This window comes from Prionailurus bengalensis, chromosome B4 (genome assembly GCF_016509475.1).
Source record: "Prionailurus bengalensis isolate Pbe53 chromosome B4, Fcat_Pben_1.1_paternal_pri, whole genome shotgun sequence".
In the NCBI taxonomy this organism is placed as follows: Eukaryota; Metazoa; Chordata; class Mammalia; order Carnivora; family Felidae; genus Prionailurus; species Prionailurus bengalensis.
In genome coordinates, this window is record NC_057358.1 from 103,555,370 (window position 1) to 103,580,866 (window position 25,497).

Here is a 25,497-nt window from a genome sequence, read left to right on the forward strand (position 1 = left end):
CTCTTCTACAATGGCTTAAGCATTGGCCCATCTCCATTACCTTTTTCTGAGGGCAAGGCTCCCTTCTTTCTGTCCAGATTACCACACTATCCTAATTGGCCTCCCATTACCATTTTGGCTTCTCTCCAGATATTATGCCATTCACATACCATTTCAAAGTAATCTTTTAAAATAATATTTTTTTTAAAAAGTCACATTTTTTCCTCTTAAAATTCTCCAGTTTTCCATTGCCTTTAGGGGGAAAAAAACTAACATCTCTATTATGGTCTGTATGATCATTAGACTTCCTCTTTCTTACTTGATACCAGAAATTCAGGCTGCTTTTGTCAGTTACACTAAGTTCTGTCCATTTCCAGGGCTTCTATCCACTCTATGTTGAAAAGTCTTTACCAAACTGTCCTGAAGCTTGCAGGCCTTCCCTCTTGATCAGATTGGCAGATTACCAGACAAATACATTCTTCCTTGTCTTGATGAGACACGCTTAGCCAAGAGTCCTTCAGTGTGTAATCTTAAACCACAGTCTAGGAAACTGCATCCTATCTCACCACCATCTGGGTAGGCAGAACTTCGCTTGTCCTGTCTTGTCTTTTTTTTTTTTTCTTCCAAAATTTCATCCCAGGTCTTTTTTCTTCTTTCTTGCCTAAAATTTCATGGGTATTAGTTACTTTCCAGGATCCTTGAGGAAATAATACTAGCCCTTACATAAAATCAGTAGTGTGAGTAGTAATTAGTTGGACTTTTGCATGTTAGACTTTTGTCTGTTTTAATGTGAGAAGAACCAAGCTCTTTTCTCTCAAGCTTGGGAATACAGAGGGCATAGATCTGTGTGCAGAAAGATCCAGGAAAAATGCCAACAGCTATGCACAACAAAGGAATTCTACTCACACAAACTGGGTATTCCTCTGATCTTTTACCTTGGGTTTACGATATTTCTGAAGAGTTATTATAAAACTACAGTTCTGCCTACATGGACGATTTGGTGATGATGCCAAAAGAATGTTTGTTGTATCTTTAAAAATGTCATAGTAGAAATTAATTGACCAATACCAGGATCAGTTACTACGGAAGCATTATAAGCATTAAAGCAACTTTTCAAAGAAGATAAAGAAAAAGAAAAAAAAAAAGACTTTTCTAAAAGTATCTCTCTCACCTGCCCAAATGTGAGAAATTGACCTCTTAAGGTTACTATATTATGCAATGTGCCCTATCAGTTTTGTTATGAAATGTATGTTTCATTTTTTTATATCCATTTTAAAGTATCTCTGATAGGCGGGCTTTAAAATGGTTAAGTGGAGTTCAGTGATTAATTTCAGACTTCTTTCTTTTGGAAATGGTATTAGATTGGGACTGTATCAGGTATGTTTTTCACATGCTTGACTTCATAATCTCTTTTCCTCCCCCTATATTGTTTGTTCGGAATCTGCACTAAAGATAAGGCAGAGTGAGTATCTGACTCATTGGCAACCAATCAGAAGAACTTTATGCAGAAAACTCCCTTCAAGGAGGTACAGGCAGCATAAACATAACTCCGGAAACAGTGGAAGCAAAGGTAGAAAAATATGGTTGAAGTGGCTAGGACAGTTAATACTTACTGTTTACTTCCTATAAGAAAACAGCTTTTCTTTTAAGGAAACACGTAGCTAAATATTCATCAGAAATGCTCACTCTTTAAAAACATTGGCAGATTTTAGCTACATTTTTTTCCCAATTATCTTCTGCTTGTTAAAACATCCAGGTAATTGAATCAATAATTTGGATTTAAATAAGTTTCTTTAAATGATTCAAGTTTTCAATTAAAGCATAAGCTTTAACAAACAATTTGGACAACTAACAGATTTTAATAGGTAAAATATATCCTAGAAACATACATAAATTGATATATTATTTCTGATAATTATACTTAGAAACTAGTTACTATTAAAGATTTAGATGCCTAACACCTACGTGTGCCTAGATATAACTTAAAGGACTCAGTGTTTTCTGACAGTGTGGTTATGTTGAAATCTTACAGGCTATTGATTTTCATTTTATCTTTGAATATTTAAGAGAATAATGCTATTTCAAACCTCTATTTTTCAATATCAGAACCAGAAAGACCTGAGAAACTTAAAACCTTCAATATTTCTGCACATTCCTTTTCTCTGTACTGGAGCCTGCCCTCTGGCCATGTGGAAAGGTTTCATGTGGATCTTGTTCCTGACAGTGGCTTTGTTACTATCAAAGATCTTGGAGGTGGAGAGTATCAGGTATAGGTTTCATTATCGTACTTGCTGAGCCAACTTGTATTTATATTTGGTCCTAATAAGAAAGTTCTTTATGAAACTCATACACCATGAAAACTTACTCCTTTGAGAGTTTTTAAAAGCACAAAATGAAGACAAAAACACTGATACTGAATTGATGAGTTTAAGTTTCAGCATCGGTGGATTGTTACCTTAGCAACATCTATGCGTTTTTTTCTTCAGTCTTACCCTGAACCTACAGCCAGCCATCCAAGGGTTCATGAATAGTTTAACAAAGAAAGGGCAGAGCTATTGAGTAATCCAGGCTCATTAATTGTGTACTTGCCAGGAGGATCTGTCTTTAAATCATTAATGCAGGCAACATTTCTCTCTAGAGCCATCAATGTGATTCCACTGCCTGAAAAATGTAATAATGATGGATTTTATAATCATTTTTCTTTTACTTTTTATTGGAACTTCAGAGACACAGGTATTTTAATATACTTTTAAAAACCAGGGTTAAGCAATGGACTGTAGATTTCTTTAGATTCTTAAATAGTTGTTTCTTGTGACAACAAACTAGATAGATTGAAATACTGATTTAGTTCTTGATAACAGTATATTTTGTAAGTTTTCATTATATGTTATTGGTAAATAGTTATGTGGTAGAACAGATTTATATTTTACAATAATATGGAATTTGGAATGTTTTAAACACAGCAGAGTTATAGAGTGAGATGTTTATTTTTGTTGTTGTTGTGATAGATTTATTGTTTTAGCTTTCTTGTTTTCCAGAAAGAGTTTTAAGGCAGTTATTTGTTTTTGGTGTTCTAGGTTGATGTTTCCAACGCTGTTCCTGGCACTAGGTACGATGTGACCATCTCTTCAATTTCTGCTACAACATACAGCTCTCCTGTTAGTAGAACAGTGACAACGAATGTAACAAGTGAGTATGTATTTTCTTTTTTTATGAAGTGTTTTTATGAAATATTTGCAGCTAATATAAATCTATTGGATGGAAATACTTACATTAGCAATATGTGCATTATATGCATGACAACAGGTTAGTAATTAACGCAAAATGGAAACTTAAGAAAGTGATCTGTTTAAGACCTGTGTTCTACCAGTTCTTTAGCTTTCTTGACTTTCAGAGAGTAATGATAATGATAATTATACTTGTTTGTGAAATGGATCACAGAGACTGTTAATAGTAATATTTAAATGATGCAGAGCCATGAAAATAAACTCACTACACTTGCTCAGAAGAATTTTTCAGTTTGTAAGACTGCATTCCTGTTTTCTTAGTTTTGTGTGTAAGCTTTGCACAGATAAGTTTCTTTTTAAAACGATCTGGCATCAAAAGTGTATTTGCCCTGTAGTATGTAGTAGCATTCCATTTTTTACATTCTTACAAAAGAATGTTTTGGGTATCCCCCAATGCATTTAACCTTTTTTTTTTCTTTTGGTAGCAAAGCTCTAGGGAGATCAAACTCACATTTGAGAGGCCATTAGTCTTTGGGAACTTCAAAAGTCCACATCTGGAAATACTTTCTTCCTTATGATTATGAAAATACAATAGTTGTTTGTCTTTTTAACAACATATATATATGTTTTAATAGAACCAGGGCCTCCAGTCTTCCTAGCGGGAGAAAGAGTTGGATCTGCTGGGATTCTTCTGTCTTGGAATACACCACCTAACCCAAATGGAAGAATCATATCTTACATTGTGAAATATAAGGAAGTTTGTCCATGGATGCAAACAGAATATACACAAGTTAGAACAAAGCCGGACAGTCTGGAAGTTCTTCTTACTAATCTTAATCCTGGAACAACGTATGAAATCAAGGTAATATTTTTTTAAATAATTATTTACTATTAAAATATTTCATTCATTTGGGGGCTCTTGGGTGGCTCAGTTGGTTAAGCCTCTGACTTCAGCTCAGGTCACGATCTCATTGCTCGTGGGTTTGAGCCCCACATTGGATTCTGTGCTGACAGTTCAGAGCCTGATGCCTGCTTTGGATTCTGTCTCCATCTCTCTCTGCCCTCCCCCCTCTTTCTTTCTCTCTCTCTCAAGTATAAATAAATATTAATTTTTTTTAAAAAATTAAAAAATATTTCATTCATTTTAAAAGTGAAGGAACTTTTAAGCGTGCTGGGCCCATAAAAGTGAAGGAACTTTTTCCCACCTGGTCAAGACTTTGCAGCTGAACACAGCCAAGTGACTGAAGAATGAACATTTGAGTCATGACCTCAGTGCCTATCTGGGCTCTTAACTGAACAAATATTGTAATCTCTTTTCATTTTTAGGTGTATTTATATTTATTTATTTATTTTAAAACCATTTAGCTTAGTGACTTTTTAAATGAATAAATCAAGTTTAAATTGAATAACTTAGGCTTTATAGGAAAAAATAGTCTATTTTTTCATTAAATGTAAAGTTAGGTTTGTTATTTTTCTCTTCATTTTGTCGGATTTACGTTTCTCTTAGCAAATTTGAAAGTTGCTATTGAGCCAGTTTCTCAGACAACAGTGAATTCAATTCTGTTCCATTCAATAAATATTTCCTGAAAATTTACTGTGTCTTTAGAAAAACTTCTAGTTCTTTACAATGTTTAATATGCAGAATTAAACAACATGTTATTTAGAAATTAAGTAAAGAAGGTGCACCTAGGGGGCTCAGTTGGTTGAGCATCTGACTTTGGCCCAGGTCATGATCTAACGGTTTGTGAGTTTGAGCCCCATGTCGGACTCTGTGCTGACAGCTCCGAGCCTGGAGCCTGCTTCAGATTTTGTGTCTCCTTCTTTCTCTGCCCCTTCCCTGCTCTATCTGTCTCTCTCTCTCTCTCAAAAATAAATAAACATTTTTAAAAAATTAAATAAAGAAATTAAGTAAAGGAGAAATTATAAAAAGCAATCCTAAATTAGTTAGGCCATATGAAAATACTTACAATTAAGATACATTTGTCATATTTCCATAGTATAGGAAAGGATACAGATATCTTTTTGATCCTATTTTCAACATAACATCAATATGTTCTTTGAGCTTTGAAGATAATGGAATGTAGAGAAAAAATCTATAAAAGCTGTATAAATATGTGAAAAGACATAACTGAAATGGCTTTCTGGATGGTAAGAAATGATGGGAAAGAGAATTTGCCTTGGGGGCGGTAGTTTCCTTATTGGAAGCATGCCTATTCGTGGAATAAAAGCACACAGTAAGAATTGGAAAGCATCCCAATAGTAGGGATCCTCTATATGAGAATAGTTAAAAGGAAACTTACTGATGCAGAGGTCAAGGTCAAAGACTCATGACTTGGCTATTTCATTGCAGAACCATGGGTAAAGACTAGGAAACCTTTTCTACTGGCATCTGAGAATGGCATAGTACACATAATTTCTATCAACAAGCATTTATTCAGATTAGCTTATATGTTAAAATACACTATTGAAGGTAATAGGTATAGATTACACTTTAATGTGATATAAGAAGCTATTGCAGACAGAAAGGTAATTTAGCTAACCTAGTTCTGCTTAGATCTGTTTTTATGGAATTTGAATTTTTATTCCTTTGAATTCTCTTACTTCAGATCTACTGGGAAGCCCTTATTCTTCTGTTCTTTCCACACTTTATAAATCATTGTTGTGACCTTTACGCTGTTCGAATAAATGTTAGCTGTTGCAGAATTCCAAAGGGTATTTGGTGCAGTCCATTTGATATACTCAAATGTAGGTATCAAATCTATGTGATTTTGGGAAAATCCTATTAAGTACTTTACATGTGTTATTTCATTTAGTCCTTGAAACAATTCTATGACATAGATATATTGTTATCCCCATTTTAAAGAGAAGGAAAATGGGATTTAGAGCAGTACGAAGTAAATTGCCTATAGCTACTCATTTGGTAATTGGTGGAATTCAATATATTAAAAAAATTTTTTTTAACTTGATTTATTTTGAGAGGCAGGGGGTACAGAGAGAAGGGGAGAATCCCAAGCAGGCTTCATGCTGTCAGCACAGAGCCCCAGACGGGGCTTGATCTCAAGAACTATGAGATCCGGACCTGAGCTAAAATCAAGAGTTAGACACTGAACCAGCTAAGCTACCCAGGCACCCCAGATGAAATTCAATATAAGCCAAGGTTTTCAGACTCCACTTATGGCATTTGGAATAACAAGAGTTTTGATCTCAGTAATGACATTTTTCTGTGCCTATTCTAGTCTCTTTGACTAGACTATCCGAGTCAAAAGAATTTTTCCATCTTTTAAATTCAAAATACTTACTATCACTGATTAGACTTGTTTGTAAAATTTTCTTGAGTATATATTTGACTGGTTATATTGTAAATTCTCAAGCCAGATACTGTGTATATGGTTTAGTATTTGTTACAGAAATAGTCAATGTTAATATAATAAAAAGTGGTTGAGCTTTAGAAATAAGCATGATTTCAATGGAATTCTGGTTCTATCACTTATTCCTGTATGACTTGCACAAGTTACGTGACCTCTCTCAATCAGTTTCCTCATCTATAACATGCTGATAGGAATACCTTATGTTTTGATTATGTGGATAAAATGAGATGTATAAAATTTCTAGGAAATTTCCTGGTACATAGAAGTTTCCCACAAGTAGTATCTGTTGTTATTATCACTACTAATTGACTACAAAACTTGACTATTAATTTTTCCATTAGAAATTTGAGAAATGTGTTGAATCAAACTGTGCTGCAAATATACCCTTAGGGAAAATGAAAATATGGATTAGTTCCATGTGTGCTATCTACTTTAAGAGTATTTCAAGAATTAAGGGAAGTGTCTATCGTTTAACTTATCAACAAGTCAAAATTTTATTATTTCAGATTCTGTTTAATTAGAGAGTAAAAAGTTTGAACACAATTCTATTGGTCTATTTTAGGTTGCTGCTGAAAACAGCGCTGGCATTGGAGTGTTTAGTGATCCATTTCTTTTCCAAACGGCAGAAAGTGGTAATTTTCCTAAATCATTTATTCCCAAATTAGCTTAATTATGAGTTTTTGTCATTTGAAATAAATAAGGATATAAACTAAATATAGTGTTAAAATCCATAAAATTTTCAATAGTATGGCCATTTAATTACTTTTAGAGTCTTATTGGATGCTTATTCATTAAAATATGTATTATAATATTCTTTCTAATTATGAAAAACTTTTGAATGATATATGAAAATAATTTTGTCTTGGGAGTCTCACTGTTGATCATTTGTTGTGAGTTTTTGGGCAAATTGGATAATTACATAATTTCTCTTGCTCCTATCTATCCTCTTTTTTTTTTTTTTGTAAATGTTAAAGATGTAAAAATGTAATGTAAATCTAAATTTCATTATGTCAGTATTCTCCAACTCCTTTTTATTACTTATACTATATATAACCAAACTTTAAGGAATAGTTCTATGAAATAAATAAACTGCATTCATTATTGTTAAATCAGAAGTAATTTCTTCCCCATGAATAAAAATACTCTTCAGAAGACTATACAGGCTAACTTGTTATACCTTACTGGGTTAATATTCCATCCACAAGTGGAAAAAACTCAGCTTCTTAACTTCCCATCAGTATTATTTCTGGTAAACATAGAATTTATTTTGGCTTTAAGATAATAGAAATACCTCTTGCACTTCCATTTTCAACTTGATAGATCCTTAGAAATGCAGGTAATATTTTTAGAAGTCTCTATATTGGATTTATGAAGTTTCTTTCTGGCTCAATAAATGCAAGCTTTGTATGGTGTATGCTTTGGAAAGTTGTAGACACTTACACATACTAGAAAATTTATGCATCTCATTAGGCTAGCTATGTCCTCAAAGTGTTGGAGAACACTTATCTGAAAGATGAAATGATTTATTTATAAAACAGAAAGTTTTGATACTACAGTATTGAATCTTGACTTGAATCAAAATGGATAAATTCACTCTATGAAAATTGAGAAATAATTGGATTTTGGTACATAGAAGTCCAGAAGTAGAAGCTAGATTATTTAAAATAGAGAAAGACCTTCCAACTACAGAAAAGAGCCAGGATTATTCTTCAGACATCATGAAGTCACAAAAGGAAAGCACAAGCAGAAAAATTTGAGAAAAAAAATTATTAAAGCAAGTTAATCAAATTACCATTTTTTCAAAGTGTTGTTTACCGTATTTAATTATTTCCCATCATTTAATATTTTTGATCACTTTTAAAATATCTTAAAATCATGCATTTAATAAATGTTTGGTTACCTTATAAATTCAATTTTCTCTATACTTGAGTAGTTCCTTGTATCTGTTGTTGAGGTTCATTTGAAAATGTGTAGCTTGTTTGCAATTTGCCTTATATATATATATATATACACACACACACACACACACACATATCATATATATATATATATATACATATACATATCAGACATAATTATAACCATGTGTATAGTTTACACATATCAGAAATTTTAAAAGGTGATTAGGATGCATTAAGAGTGAAACGGTGGGGGCGCCTGGGTGGCGCAGTCGGTTAAGCGTCCGACTTCAGCCAGGTCACGATCTCGCGGTCTGTGAGTTCGAGCCCCGCGTCAGGCTCTGGGCTGATGGCTCAGAGCGTGGAGCCTGTTTCCGATTCTGTGTCTCCCTCTCTCTCTGCCCCTCCCCCGTTCATGCTGTGTCTCTCTGTCCCCAAAATAAATAAACGTTGAAAAAAAAAAAAAAGAGTGAAACGGTGGTCACCAGGGGATAGGGGGTAGGGGAATAAGACTGATGTTGTTCAAGGATACAAACTTGCCTCAAGTAATAAGTAAGTCATAGAAATCTCATGCACAATATAATGAATAGTACAATGTGATATTATAATTATGTAACATGATAGATGTTATGTTAAATATGACTACAACAGCAATCATAATACAATATGGATATATATAAAATTCACACAATGCACACCTTAAATTTATATAGTTATATGTCAAATACATTCAGTTTTTTAAAAAAATGATGATAAAAGTTTTAACTCATAATTTTATAGCCTCATATATTTAACAACCCTTTTCCTTTTGCTTTATTATATTTTATCCATCCAAAAGATATTCAAGTGGTTTGATCTTTAGTGTCAGAGAGTTATATTTTCAATGTCCTTTCTAAGCTTTAATTCCATTGATGAGTTTTCCATGGAGAAAAAAATTTCCATCAATCATTCCATCCATTATTAGTGATTAATTACCCCTCCAAACTGGTTTATTTTTTTCCATTAAAATTGAGCTGACCTTGAGTTTCCTAGTTTCTATGATTTAACATAATTTATAACAGCTCTCTTTCCTAGGACCTAACTTCCTTATATAATTTATACGACTTTTATTTACAATTCATATTCTGGCATTCTTCTTTATAATGTGCATTTAAACTCTATATCTTAATACTAGGCATTGTTATCACATGTAGTGTTTTATCGTGAGCATCCTGTTTTGTTTTTATTCCTCTTAATAGTGATTTGTCGTGTTTGTTCTATATTATAAAAGATCTTGATTATTTACACCGTCAGTTTTGCATAACTTACCTTGAAATTAATGTGCATAATTTTACTTCATTCTGGTTTCATGTTTGTCTCACACCAGGTAAAATGGCATATAGCTTGTTATTGCAGTTTATCAATAATTATTAAGAATTATTTGGTCACAAATTCTGATGAAAGTTTATTTTGAGGGTGTATAAAACTCAAAACATAATAAGCACAACCAGTTGGGTAGTGTCCACTTTATGTTAGGCACTAGATATTTACATACATTCTGGAAATGTGCTTTTTGGTTTACATGGCTGGCTAATTGCTTCAGTTTGCCACTTCTTCATTATCTAAGGAAACTACACAATTCCAAAATATTTCAGGATATTCATTATTCAAATTTGTTTGCATATTCACAAATAACTGTTGATTGGATATTTTTCAGATTTGCTTGAAATAGTTCATCAATGGATCCATTTGCCAAATAATCCTAAAATAAAGCTTATTTTGTCTTAAATACAAATCTGTGGGCTCAAATTCCAGGAAAAATTAATTAAATATATTTCTAAAAGTCTGACGCCAAGTGGAGTTTTTTTCTAACATAGAATATTTAATTTTACATAATGTGAGAAGTGTAACATCCCAACATTATGTGAATGCCATTCTAAGATTTATAACAGTGTTTTTTTCCCTTCTTTCAAACCCTCTCACTTCCCCAGCTCCAGGAAAAGTAGTGAATCTCACAGTTGAGGCCTTTAACTATTCTGCAGTAAACCTGATTTGGTATTTACCTCGGCAACCAAATGGCAAAATTACCAGCTTCAAGATTAGTGTCAAGCATGCCAGAAGTGGGATAGTAGTGAAAGATGTCTCCATCAGAGTAGAAGACATTTTGACTGGGAAATTGCCAGAATGCAATGTAAGTGTTATGAACACTTTCTATGTCTCGAAAATTCTAGGTGAAATTATAACTTGAAGTTTCCAGCATTTGAAAAACATTTTTTAAGCCACTGTGCTTATTAGCTGCTTGATTACTTATAGTATTAGGTTATAGTATCATGTTATACACAATTGGCTGTATTCAAGGTAGAATAAGTGAAGGGTTTGAGAATTCAAGAAATATAAAAATCTCACAGGGATCTCTGGAGAGACTTCTTAAAAGGAGCCACATTTGTGAATGGACCTTGGCTTGACCTTGGAATAAGGACATGAGAGATTGTGTGAGAGGGCTATTTTGGGTGGAGGATATTTTATAAAGACCTGAAAGAGCAAAGTATAAGATATCGCTGAAAAAAGATATTTCCATGTGACAGGAGGGGAGCAGAAGGCAGCAAAGTTATGTTTGTGGAAGTAGATTGTTTTGGTTGTGCATATCTTTGGCAAAGAATTTGTTATTACTCTAGTCATTTATGGGAATTCTCTGGGAATACCGTGTCATGCTTTTCCAAAGATAATTTTGGTGATCTTTGTGGTATTATTGATAAACAAAATTATTTTATTTTGAATACTTTAAGTTACAGAAGTCTCATTAAACTTCCTTTTAATTTTTTTAAAATGTTTATTTATTTACTTTGCAGCGGTTGGGGGGAGACAGAGAGAGAGGGAAAGAAACAATCCAAGTAGGCTCCGCGCTGTCAGTGCAGAGCCCGATGTGGTGCTCAAACCCACAAACCGTGAGATCATGACCTGAGCTGGAATCAAGAGTCATATGCTTAACCAACTGAGCCACCCAGGCACCCCTAACATGAATTTTAAAAATTCTTACTAATAATTTTGCTATAGCTTTACCTTTATTCTAAGCCTTTTGAAATCCTATTCATAAGAAATATTAAGGTATAAAGAATACAATAAATATATTCTGTTCTAAAACTGTAGATATAAATGGGTAAAGCTAAAATCTAGCAAATTTGTCCATAACTTGAATAGATAACAATCTGTTAAAATCGTAATGAATCATACACATAAATTTAAGAACAATATTTATTATATAAAAGAAAAAGAAATGAATTACACTTATCATGTTCACCTTGAGATGCCAATTATTTTCCCAATGCTATTTATTTATTCACTAGGAGAATAATGAATCTTTTTTATGGAGTACCACCAGCCCTTCTCCAACCCTTGGTAGAATTACACCTCCATCGCGTACCACATATTCTTTGAGCACGTTGGCAAGGAGTAAGATAAGCTCTGTGTGGAAAGAGCCTATAAGTTTTGTAGTGACACATTTGAGACCTTATACAACATATCTTTTTGAAGTTTCTGCTGTTACAACGGAAGCAGGTTATATTGATAGTACCATTGTCAGAACACCGGAATCAGGTATGATTTCATTTTTTGTGTATGTAGAAAAAAAAGAGTTAAACTACTTAGAGAGTAATCTTTCATTTTTTTCATATAGATGTTTTTTATTAAAACTTCCTTCCCTTTCGGTAACTTTTCCCACCAATAACAGAAAATGGGCATACCAATTATAGTACTCTTTTATAATATTAACATAAGCATCTAAAATGAAAAAGGAGATTTGACCCAAAGGATTCTTGAGCTAATAACCATGATCCTAAGATAAGTTTTTATCTATGTGATCTCAACAATTTTTCATAATCATCTCTACCCTTTTATATCTCCTGCAATCATCTCTACCCTCCTCTCACTGAGACTGCTATAATCAAATGTGGAATTAACATCTGTAGCGGCAGAAATATCACGTGATTCACATTTCGGTATCAGACAAAAATAGTATATAAAAAATACACCTACTTATGTCTACTTTGCACTGGAGTTTCCTCCCTATGTGAAAAATGGAGACAGCAATAGAAACTTCCTTTTGGTGGTGGTGTTAGGATTCGATGAGTACAATTAGATATTATTACTACTAATTTTGAAAAGTACACTTTTCTAGCTATGGGTATTTATGTATTTAATTATGGGATTATAGTATTATATATATGTAAATTTATGTAGTTACTGACATGATACCCTACTAAACATGTAGTGTCAGACCTGTTCACTTGTGACTGATAATTTTTTAGGTTACTGGAAATTATTACTGGTAGGGTAATTTCACTAAAGCACAGTATTTTTTTTTTTCTGATGACATAGCTGTCAGCTTTTATCATTTCATGAAATGAAGTTTGAAATTTTTTTCTTGATTTAAATAATCATCTTTGAATCTTACCATTTCCTCCATCCATACTTCTTTTTCTACAGCTAAAAAAATAATTTCATGAGGATAACACACAGTGAGATTTAGTAGACAAGAACCTTGGCTTGAGAAAAATACTTGGAATATTTCATTTCAATCAAAATGCAAAATGTAGAAACACATCTATGAAAGACAGACTTTTTAAATGTCGTTATTTTTTATATGTTACCCATGTTACATTAGAATCTTTTAACTATAGGTTATAAATTTCCCCTCAGAACCAAATACACGTATTAATACAGAAGGTAAAGACCTTTGCCAATAAGATTCTGTAGGTCCAGTTAATTCCCTGATCCTTCTACCTGTGTCCACCAGAGGGAGAGTGCTTTTCAAGGCCTATGCCCAGGCCTGGTTGAATTCAATATATAAGTATGTATCAGGAGAATGTAACTGCAGGGAACAATGTTGGAATGAAACACCCTGTGCAATCATATACAGCATTTAAATCAAACTAGTTTATGTTGCAAATAAGTAGTCCATCTGATGAGCCAGCTTGTCTTGTTTAAAGTCTTCAATTCATTCAGTTTCCTTTTTTTTTTTAATTAAAAAACCCTTTGCTCATAGTGTGATATTTTCTTTCTGACTTTGTATTTTATTATGTGTTTTTAATAAAATTCTCATTTATTATTTGTTAACTTTTTTTTCTGTAAACATTTTAGTTCCTGAAGGACCACCACAAAACTGTGTAACAGGCAACATTACAGGGAAGTCTTTTTCAATTTCATGGGACCCACCAAGTGTAATAACAGGGAAATTTAGTTACAGAGTTGAATTATACGGACCATCAGGTAAGTCTCAATCAGTTTTGTGTTTGCCTTTTGGAGTAAGAATTATGTAAAATATGTTAGCATTATCAAGCTCCTTAAAAGTATCACACTTTTTTTATAAGATCCTACAATTGAAGCAAACAATAAAAAAGGAATAAGGAAGATGAGGTTCTTTGAAGTTTTTGTTTAAAATCATAAACATTGTCCATATTCCGTATTTCATGAGGAGAAGCTGAAAGAATGAGATAAATCCTAAGTAGAGAATTGTTGGAGGACATCATGTCTTCAAATGTCTGAACAGGAGGACCTTCACTTACTCTAATTGCAAATATATTTATCAAGAACAATGGACTTCATTGTATTAAATCAGATTTTTTCTTAGAACAAGGAATGCATATCTAATAATTGGAGTTCTCTAAAAATAATATAGGCAACTACTTAATGTAGCAAGTTCTCCATCTTTGTGAATAATCAGGACCTGGAATCCCCTTGTCAGATAATTTGAGGTGTTCAGATAAAGTATTGCTAGAACTAAATTAAGTAAACTCTAAAATTCTTTCCTAATCTGAGTTCTATGAAAGAAAACTTACTTAAAAGAGTAGAGACTGATTGAGCCTGGAAGTTTAGTAGGGGACTAGGTACAATTTAGGGCTCATTCGAGGTGTGGTAGTGATAAAGTGTTATCAGTCAGAGTGGATTTGTGTTTTTTTCCAGCTCCCTTCAACAAGAAAAGGGCAAGGGAATTGAAGGCTTATGTAAAGGCAGTGATTATAATCAACAATGTCATTGAGAATGGATAAAGAGTGGAAACCTAGTGGTGAAGAACCAAACCAAAAAGAATAAAATAGGTCAAAAGATCAATGGATTGGAGGTCCCAGTAAACTTGAAGACTTGTTGCTTTGGGTTCTAGAATAAATGAACAGGAAATAAGAAAGAATGGTCAGAAAGAGTTGCATGAAATTGAGATCATGGAAGATTCAGGGTTCCTGGTAATAGTGATGGCCTTGGGAGTGGCTGAGATAGGGTGGAGGACTAGATTATTTGAAGAGAGCTGGGAGTGTTTTAAGGATTGTCTGTAGGAATACTGAAATCACCACAAATTAAGATGGTTGCACTGAAGACAGTGACATCGAAACAGGCACTAAACCATCCAGAATGAGGGGAGTGACCCTGGGCTTAGAAGGTCACTGCAACAATGAGGGGTGGTGGATGCCATTGATGACATTAGATTTATAGCTGTGAGCTTTTGTAAGGAGGGAGCTCTGTTGGTCTAAGACAAGGCTATGAGGAGTAGAGAAAACATCATACCTGAAGGCATAGTCACTTGATGACCATGGAAAAAATTAGACCATCAGGTGGGGTGGCTAAAGGAACAGAAGCCATGTTCTTAGGAGAGAGCCTGGTTTCAGCTAGAGCAAGAGATGAAAGAATTATTCAGAGGTGAAGTTGAGGGTTAAAATAATTTTGATGATGTACTATTTAAGGAGTTTTTCTCAGAAGCTAAACTAGAAATATTTTCTAAATATTAAAGAAGATAATTAGAATGTTTAGCATTTTAAATGACTAAATTTATGTATAAAATACTGTGGCTATTTTAATATTGGCAGTAACTAATGTTTTCCTTTCAAAAATGTCAAAAAATAACATGGTAGTTGGATAGGGCTTTATGATTTAATGAAGGTTATTTTGAATACTGGAAGATTTTCATGTTCTTTCCATTGTTTTAATTAACCTGATATCAATGCACTACTAAGGTAAATGTTTGAAAATTGTAATAATTGTGACTGTAATGTTTTAAATTGTAGTAACAAACGTTAATTGCTATATTTGGCTCTCTACTTAAATGTGAGAATGATTAAATGCTTTATGAGAAAATAATCCACAGTATCTTTTGCTTTTTGCAGGTCGGATTTTGGATAATAGCACGAAAGACCTTAAATTTGCATTCACTAACCTAACACCATTTACAGTATACGATGTATATGTCGCAGCTGAAACCAGTGCAGGAATCGGACCCAAATCAAATATTTCAGTATTCACTCCTCCAGAAGGTAAGAACATCTTCTGTAGTGTGTTCATGAGATATTTTACCCTGCTTGTGTGTTTTATTGCATTGGTTAAACATTGTATTAGAAGCTGTTTGGTTTATATTTACTTAATTCATGTTATTTTCTTATCAGATAACTACCAAATGCATTCTGTGCATGTGTTCCTTAGAACATTAAACCCACAGCATGCTTTATAGAGGAACCAGAGATCAAACAAGACAGCGCATTATATGTAGTGTCAGTCTGTTTGAGGCTCACAGTGAAGATTGGCAAAACCTCAATAAGTCAAAGTAAAAAAATCCATTAACATTTAACATTTAACAAAGACATTGTTGGACTCACATTATTCAATGTAGAATAGATTTTTCTCACAGAATAACATGTAGAGGAATCCATATATCCCTAGTGCCTCTAACAAAATATGTTTATAATCAAAAGGGTATTCTAAGCAAGTGAGGATTCATTGAGGGTGCATACTACAAACTTAACAGTGCATCCTGAAATTATGAAAACGGTAGTTCTCCTAACAAAGGTTTTTTTTATTTGTATGTATTAAACATCGCAGTTTGGGATGAACTATAGTGTTTCAAAAATGTTACCCCGTTATCCCACAACATATTTTCCTGACCACCATCAAACTTGCTAAATGTCTTCATTTTTACTTAGGGATTGCAATTATTGAGAAGAACACACTTTTTTTTTTTTGCAAGTATATTAATACCTTAAAAAGGTTTCAGGGGCACCTCATGGCTTAGTGGATTGAGTGTCTGAATTCAGCTCAGTCCATGATCTCACGGTTTGTGAGTTTGAGCCCTGTGTTGGGCTCTGTGCTGACAGCTAAGAGCCTGCAGCCTACCTCAGGTTCTGTGTTGAGCCCTCTCTCTCCACCCCTCCCCTGCTCGCATTCCCTCTCACCCTCTCTCTCTCTCTCTCTCTCAAAAATAAACAAATAAATAAATGAATAAATAAATAAATAAATAAATAGGTTCCATATTTTTTGATGTGTAACATACAGTAACTTGTAAATTAAATACACACGTGTGCAAGTGCACACATACACCTACAACTAAAGATTGGGCATACATTCATCAGATAAATCACTCAAGTATTTGACCATTAGAGGGCAGCAACTATTAGGGAATTTTGTTATTCTCCCCTTCAAAGAACAATTAACCATTGGTAATATTTTGCTGTTTGAAAGAACATAAAATTATGTTTTATTTCAATTTCAAATGAAAATGTTTATGTGTCTATTATTTCAATACATATATTAAGTAGATGCATATTTATAAGCAAAATTTTCTCATTTTTTTCCTCAACATTTTTCGATTGTATTTCTGTCAGAAATTCTTAGCAATGTTTATGTCTTTTCCATTAGACCTTAAATCTCTCCTTATGTTCATCTAATAAGTGCTCTTAAGCATTTCTTAGAAAGTCAGAAAGCTTTATGAATAGGTAGCAAAACCAGCATAGTGACCTGGGCCTCATCAGACTAGAGTCCTTGAGTTTATTTTTAATAGCATTTCCTCCATCAACTTAATTGACCAACTAACTTTTATTTTTTTGTTATGCAGTTAAATAAATTCAGAATTTTTGTCTTCCTTCAAATCAAGCCAGTGTAGGTGCTCCTAAACTGAATCCACAATTTAAGATTATTGTTTTATTGTCATCTTTCTTGGCCTATAGCATTTGACAGAAACAGGGGAATTGGTAATAGATTGCCACATATGATGTCATGCTGTTTATTTTGGCATCATTTAAACAGTTCATCTCCTTTTCCTTATTTCTGCATTTTTATTAAGAAAAAAATGAAATTTTAAGGACATTGTTTGGTGTATTTCACATGGCTTATTTTTTACACAAAATTGTTTTGAACAAAGGGCCCATTTGTGTATGTTTAATAAACAATTTATCCTGAGTTTTATCTTCCTACTTTCCTGACCATATACAGGTGGCTTTCAGGAGCTTCCATAGGCAACAGGTGTGTTCCACTGAGGGCAGAAATGGCATGGCCTTACCTCTGCATGCTAACTTTCCTCCGTGGAGTTCTCTTAGGATAGTTCAGTCTTCAGAAGGACTTCAATGGAATGCTCTAGCAAATGCAGTAAATGTCGCTTTCTACTTCTGACAACACCACTAATGAATCCTGGTCCTGCTAATTAAAAACTTGTAATAAAGGAATCTAAACTATATGATAACAATCTAATAACTCACTAGAACTACATACTTTCAGTTAAAATTGAAATTTTAATTTTATACTAATTTTATTTTAATTTTTTTAATGCTTATTTATTTTTGAAAGAGAGAAAGAGACAGACAGATAGAACGTGAGTGGGGCAGGGGCAGAGAGGGAGAGGGAGTCAGAATCCAAAGCAGGCTCCAGGCTCTGAGTTGTCAGCACAGAGCTTGACATGGGGGGGTCGAACCCACGAACTGCGAGATCATGACCTGAGCCGAAGTCAGATGCTTAACTGAGTGAGCCACCCAAGAATCCCTCTTTTTTTTATTTATTAAAGTAGGATTCTTTGTATTCTAATTAAGCCTAGCAATTTATTTTCTTCTATATATTTAAAAGTAGACTATAGTCTATTTAAAAATTTATTAACAACAATTTTTAAATTAATTTCTCTTAAAGCAGTAAGGTTCTAACATATCTCTAGATATTCATAGAAAAATGTTGAATTGACATCTTATAGATAATGATATATGGTATTTCAGTAATATGGGACTGATTTTGTTCACACTGAGAATGTTATGGTCATAGTCTACTTTGATCATCAAAGCAAATTAGTATCATGTTATTATAGCAGTATTCCTATACATTTCATAAGATTCCTATATAACCCTTAATGTTTTACTGAACAGATTTCTACATAGGCATGAAAAGATGGTTTTGGAAAAAAATTAAAATTTAATAATTATACAATAATTATATAGTAATGTTAAAAAGTGTGGAGTTGCCTATCCCTAATGAGACAGTGCTATTGAATATAACATAGGCACCAGCATTTTCTTATCATTTCCATGAGGGTTAAACAAATCTTAAGTAAAACTTTGTTGCTTCAATATTCCCTAATAACTTTCTGTCACCAGTATTAAATATCTCATAAGAAGGTTAATATAATTTCTTAAATGCAAACAGAGTATTGAAATCTGTATTTATTCTTCCATAAATAGACTTATGAAAGGGAAGACTTCTGTCCTTCAACTTGCTACTTTCTGCAAATGGTACTGTCTTTAGTAGGGAAATCATTGAGAGAGTCAACTTTTCAGGGTTCTCAATGACTTTTATTTGTCAATAGGTATTTTTCTAATTTAATTAATTTAACTTATTAAAGTTATTAATAAATCATTAAAGTTATTAATAAGTTATTAAACTTATTAACTTTATAGGGGCTCCTGGGTGACTCAGTCAGTTGAGCGTCTGACTTCATCTTAGGTCATGATCTCACACTTTGTGAGTTTGAGCCCCGTATTGGGCTCTGTGCTGACAGCTCAGAGCCTGGAACCTGCTTCAGATTCTGTGTCTCCCCCTCTCTCTGCCCCTTCTCTGCTTATGCTCTCTCTCTGTCTTAAAAATAAATAAAGGGGCACCTGGGTGGCTCAGTCGGTTAAGCGTCCGACTTCGGCTCAGGTCACAATCTCGCGGTCTGCTAGTTCGAGCCCCGCGTCAGGCTCTGGGCTGATGGCTCAGAGCCTGGAGCCTGCTTCCGATCCTGTGTCTCCCTCTCTCTCTGCCCCTCCCCCACTCATGCTCTGTCTCTCTCTGTCTCAAAAATAAATAAACGTTTAAAAAAAATTAAAGGAGGTTTTTGCAAGATGGCGGCTTAGGAGGACGCTGGGCTCACCGCACGTCCTGCTGATCACTTAGATTCCATCTACACCTGCCTAAATAACCCAGAAAACCGCCAGAGGATTAGCAGAACGGAGTCGCCAGAGCCAAACGCAGACGAGAGGCCCACGGAAGAGGGTAGGAAGGGCGGCGAGGAGGTGCGCGCTCCACGGACTGGCGGGAGGGAGCCGGGGCGGAGGGGCGGCTCGCCGGCCAAGCAGAACCCCCGAGTCTGGCTTGCAAAAGTGGAGGGGCCTGACGGACTGTGTTCCCACAACAAGCGCGACTTAGCGTCTGGGAGGTCATAAGTTAACAGCTCTGCTCGGAAAGCGGGAAGGCTGGAGGACAAAGGGAGGGAGAGCTGCTGAGCCCCCTGACAACAGAACTCAGTTTGGTGGGGAACAAAGGCGCTCGCCAGCGCCATCTCCCCCGCCCATCCCCCAGCCAAAATCCCAAAGAGAACCAGTTCCTGCCAGGGAACTTGCTCGCTCCGTGGAAACACCCAACTCTGCGCTTCGGCGGAGCCAAACCTCCGGCAGCGGATCTGACTCCCTCCCGCTGCCACAGGGCCCCTCCTGAAGTGGATCACCTAAGAAGAAGCGATCTAAGCCTGCCCCTCCTGCCCCCGTGCACCTTGCCTACCCACCCCAGCTAATACGCCAGATCCCCAGCATCACAAGCCTGGCAGGGTGCAAGTAGCCCAGACGAGCCACACCACCCCACAGTGAATCCCGCCCCTAGGAGAGGGGAAGAGAAGGCACACACCAGTCTGACTGTGGCCCCAGTGGTGGGCTGGGGGCAGACATCAGGTCTGACTGTGGCCCCGCCCACCAACTCCAGTTATACACCACAGCACAGGGGAAGTGCCCTGCAGGTCCGTACCACTCCAGGGACTATCCAAAATGACCAAGCGGAAGAATTCCCCTCAGAAGAATCTCCAGGAAATAACAACAGCTAATGAGCTGATCAAAAAGGATTTAAATAATATAACAGAAAGTGAATTTAGAATAATAGTCATAAAATTAATCGCTGGGCTTGAAAACAGTATATAGGACAGCAGAGAATCTCTTGCTACAGAGATCAAGGGACTAAGGAACAGTCACGAGGAGCTGAAAAACGCTTTAAACGAAATGCATAACAAAATGGAAACCACCACAGCTCGGCTTGAAGAGGCAGAGGAGAGAATAGGTGAACTAGAAGATAAAGTTATGGAAAAAGAGGAAGCTGAGAAAAAGAGAGATAAAAAAATCCAGGAGTATGAGGGGAAAATTAGAGAATTAAGTGATACACTAAAAAGAAATAATATACGCATAATTGGTATCCCAGAGGAGGAAGAGAGAGGGAAAGGTGCTGAAGGGGTACTTGAAGAAATCATAGCTGAGAACTTCCCTGAACTGGGGAAGGAAAAAGGCATTGAAATCCAAGAGGCACAGAGAACTCCCTTCAGACGTAACTTGAATCGATCTTCTGCACGACATATCATAGTGAAACTGGCAAAATACAAGGATAAAGAGAAAATTCTGAAAGCAGCTAGGGGTAAACGTGCCCTCACATATAAAGGGAGACCTATAAGACTCGTGACTGATCTCTCTTTTGAAACTTGGCAGGCCAGAAGAATTGGCACGAGATTTTTAGGGTGCTAGACAGAAAAAATATGCAGCCAAGAATCCTTTATCCAGCAAGTCTGTCATTTAGAATAGAAGGAGAGATAAAGGTCTTCCCAAACAAACAAAAACTGAAGGAATTTGTCACCACTAAACCAGCCCTACAAGAGATCCTAAGGGGGACCCTGTGAGACAAAGTCCCAGAGACATCACTACAAGCATAAAACATACAGACATCACAATGACTCTAAACCCGTATCTTTCTATAATAACACTGAATGTAAATGGATTATATGCGCCAACCAAAAGACACAGGGTATCCGAATGGATAAAAAAACAAGACCCATCTATTTGCTGTCTACAAGAGACTCATTTTAGACCTGAGGACACCTTTAGATTGAGAGTGAGGGGATGGAGAACTATTTATCATGCGACTGGAAGCCAAAAGAAAGCTGGAGTAGCCATACTTATATCAGACAAACTAGACTTTAAATTAAAGGCTGTAACAAGAGATGAAGAAGGACATTATATAATAGTTACAGGGTCTATCCATCAGGAAGAGCTAACAATTATAAATGTCTATGCGCCGAATACTGGAGCCCCCAAATATATAAAACAATTACTCATAAACATAAGCAACCTTATTGATAAGAATGTGGTAATTGCAGGGGACTTTAACACCAAACTTACATAAATGGATAGATCATCTAGACACACGGTCAATAAAGAAACAAGGGCCCTGAATGAGACATTGGATCAGATGGACTTGACAGATATATTTAGAACTCTGCATCCCAAAGCAACAGAATATACTTTCTTCTCGAGTGCACATGGAACATTCTCCAAGATAGATCATATACTGGGTCACAAAACAGCCCTTCATAAGTTTACAAGAATTGAAATTATACCATGCTTACTTTCAGACCACAATGCTATGAAGCTTGAAATCAACCACAGAAAAAAGTCTGGAAAACCTCCAAAAGCATGGAGGTTAAAGAACACCCTACTGACGAATGAGTGGGTCAACCAGGCAATTAGAGAAGATATTAAAAAATATATGGAAACAAACGAAAATGAAAATACAACAATCCAAACGCTTTGGGACGCAGCAAAGGCAGTACTGAGAGGAAAATACATTGCAATCCAGGCCTATCTCAAGAAACAAGAAAAATCCCAAATACAAAATCTAACAGCACACCCAAAGGAACTAGAAGCAGAACAGCAAAGGCAGCCTAAACCCAGCAGAAGAAGAGAAATAATAAAGATCAGAGCAGAAATAAACAATATAGAATCTAAAAAAACTGTAGAGCAGATCAACGAAGCCAAGAGTTGGTTTTTTGAAAAAATAAACAAAATTGACAAACCTCTAGCCAGGCTTCTCAAAAAGAAAAGGGAGATGACCCAAACAGATAAAATCATGAATGAAAATGGAATTATTACAACCAATCCCTCAGAGATACAAACAATTATCAGGGAATACTATGAAAACTTATATGCCAACAAATTGGACAACCTGGAAGAAATGGACAAATTCCTGAACACCCACACTCTTCCAAAACTCAATCAGGAGGAAATAGAAAGCTTGAACAGACCCATAACCAGCGAAGAAATTGAATCGGTTATCAAAAATCTCCCAACAAATAAGAGTCCAGGACCAGATGGCTTCCCAGGGGAGTTCTACCAGACGTTTAAAGCAGAGATAATACCTATCCTTCTCAATCTATTCCAAAAAATAGAAAGGGAAGGAAAACTTCCAGACTCATTCTATGAAGCCAGTATTACTTTGATTCCTAAACCAGACAGAGACCCAGTAAAAAAAGAGAACTACAGGCCAATATCCCTGATGAATATGGATGCAAAAATTCTCAATAATATACTAGCAAATCGAATTCAACGGCATATAAAAAGAATTATTCGCCATGATCAAGTGGGATTCATTCCTGGGATGCAGGGCTGGTTCAACATTCGCAAATCAATCAACGTGATACATCACATTAACAAAAAAAAAGAGAAGAACCATATGATCCTGTCAATCGATGCAGAAAAGGCCTTCGACAAAATCCAGCACCCTTTCTTAATAAAAACCCTTGAGAAAGTCGGGATAGAAGGAACATACTTAAAGATCATAAAAGCCATTTATGAAAAGCCCACAGCTAACATCATCCTCAATGGGGAAAAACTGAGAGCTTTTTCCCTGAGATCAGGAACACGACAAGGATGCCCACTCTCACCGCTGCTGTTTAACATAGTGCTGGAAGTTCTAGCATCAGCAATCAGACAACAAAAGGAAATCAAAGGCATCAAAATTGGCAAAGATGAAGTCAAGCTTTCACTTTTTGCAGATGACATGATATTATACATGGAAAATCTGATAGACTCCACCAAAAGTCTGCTAGAACTGATACAGGAATTCAGCAAAGTTGCAGGATACAAAATCAATGTACAGAAATCAGTTAAATTCGTATACACTAACAATGAAGCAACAGAAAGACAAATAAAGAAACTGATCCCATTCACAATTGCACCAAGAAGCATAAAATACCTAGGAATAAATCTAACCAAAGATGTAAAGGATCTGTATGCTGAAAACTATAGAAAACTTATGAAGGAAACTGAAGAAGATTTAAAGAAATGGAAAGACATTCCCTGCTCCTGGATTGGAAAAATAAATATTGTCAAAATGTCAATACTACCCAAAGCTATCTACACATTCAATGCAATCCCAATCAAAATTGCACCAGCATTCTTCTCGAAACTAGAACAAGCAATCCTAAAATTCATATGGAACCACAAAAGGCCCCGAATAGCCAAAGGAATTTTGAAGAAGAAGACCAAAGCAGGAGGCATCACATTCCCAGACTTTAGCCTCTACTACAAAGCTGTCATCATCAAGACAGCATGGTATTGGCACCAAAACAGACACATAGACCAATGGAATAGAATAGAAACCCCAGAACTAGACCCACAAACATATGGCCAACTCATCTTTGACAAAGCAGGGAAGAACATCCAATGGAAAAAAGACAGCCTCTTTAACAAATGGTGCTGGGAGAACTGGACAGCAACATGCAGAAGGTTGAAACTAGACCACTTTCTCACACCATTCACAAAAATAAACTCAAAATGGATAAAGGACCTAAATGTGAGACAGCAAACCATCAAAACCTTAGAGGAGAAAGCAGGAAAAGACCTCTCTGACCTCAGCCGTAGCAATCTCTTACTCGACACATCCCCAAAGGCAAGGGAATTAAAAGCAAAAGTGAATTACTGGGACCTTATGAAGATAAAAAGCTTCTGCACAGCAAAGGAAACAACCAACAAAACTAAAAGGCAACCAACGGAATGGGAAAAGATATTCGCAAATGACATATCGGACAAAGGGCTAGTATCCAAAATCTATAAAGAGCTCACCAAACTCCACACCCAAAAAACAAATAACCCAGTGAAGAAATGGGCAGAAAACATGAATAGACACTTCTCTAAAGAAGACATCCGGATGGCCAACAGGCACATGAAAAGATGTTCAGCGTCGCTCCTTATCAGGGAAATACAAATCAAAAGCACACTCAGGTATCACCTCACGCCAGTCAGAGTGGCCAAAATGAACAAATCATGAGACTATAGATGCTGGAGAGGATGTGGAGAAACGGGAATCCTCTTGCACTGTTGGTGGGAATGCAAATTGGTGCAGCCGCTCTGGAAAGCAGTGTGGAGGTTCCTCAGAAAATTAAAAATAGACCTACCCTATGACCCAGCAATAGCAGTGCTAGGAATTTATCCAAGGGATACAGGAGTACTGATGCATAGGGCCACTTGTACCCCAATGTTCATAGCAGCACTCTCAACAATAGCCAAATTATGGAAAGAGCCTAAATGTCCATCAACTGATGAATGGATAAAGAAATTGTGGTTTATATACACAATGGAATATTACGTGGCAATGAGAAAAAATGAAATATGGCCTTTTGTAGCAACGTGGATGGAACTGGAGAGTGTGATGCTAAGTGAAATAAGCCATACAGAGAAAGACAGATACCATATGGTTTCACTCTTATGTGGATCCTGAGAAACTGAACAGGAACCCATGGGGGAGGGGAAGGAAAAAAAAAAAAAGAGGTTAGAATGGGAGAGAGCCAAAGCATAAGAGACTGTTAAAAACTGAGAACAAACTGAGGGTTGATGGGGGGTGGGAGGGAGGAGAGGGTGGGTGATGGGTATTGAGGAGGGCACCTTTTGGGATGAGCACTGGGTGTTGTATGGAAACCAATTTGTCAATAAATTTCATAAAAAAAAAATAAAAATAAATAAAAATAAATAA

At 35.6% G+C, this 25,497-nt stretch overlaps 1 protein-coding gene across 1 annotated transcript in view; it reads left to right on the forward strand.

Annotated features, from left to right (window-relative positions):
* Window positions 1-25,497, forward strand: part of PTPRQ (protein tyrosine phosphatase receptor type Q) — a 238,357-nt gene that overhangs the window by 19,852 nt on the left and 193,008 nt on the right. Inside the window, 8 exon segments of the mRNA XM_043564288.1 lie at window positions 2,086-2,246; window positions 3,057-3,168; window positions 3,842-4,068; window positions 7,137-7,206; window positions 10,443-10,642; window positions 11,796-12,045; window positions 13,588-13,716; window positions 15,600-15,746. Coding sequence (XP_043420223.1) covers window positions 2,086-2,246; window positions 3,057-3,168; window positions 3,842-4,068; window positions 7,137-7,206; window positions 10,443-10,642; window positions 11,796-12,045; window positions 13,588-13,716; window positions 15,600-15,746 — 1,296 coding nt within the window.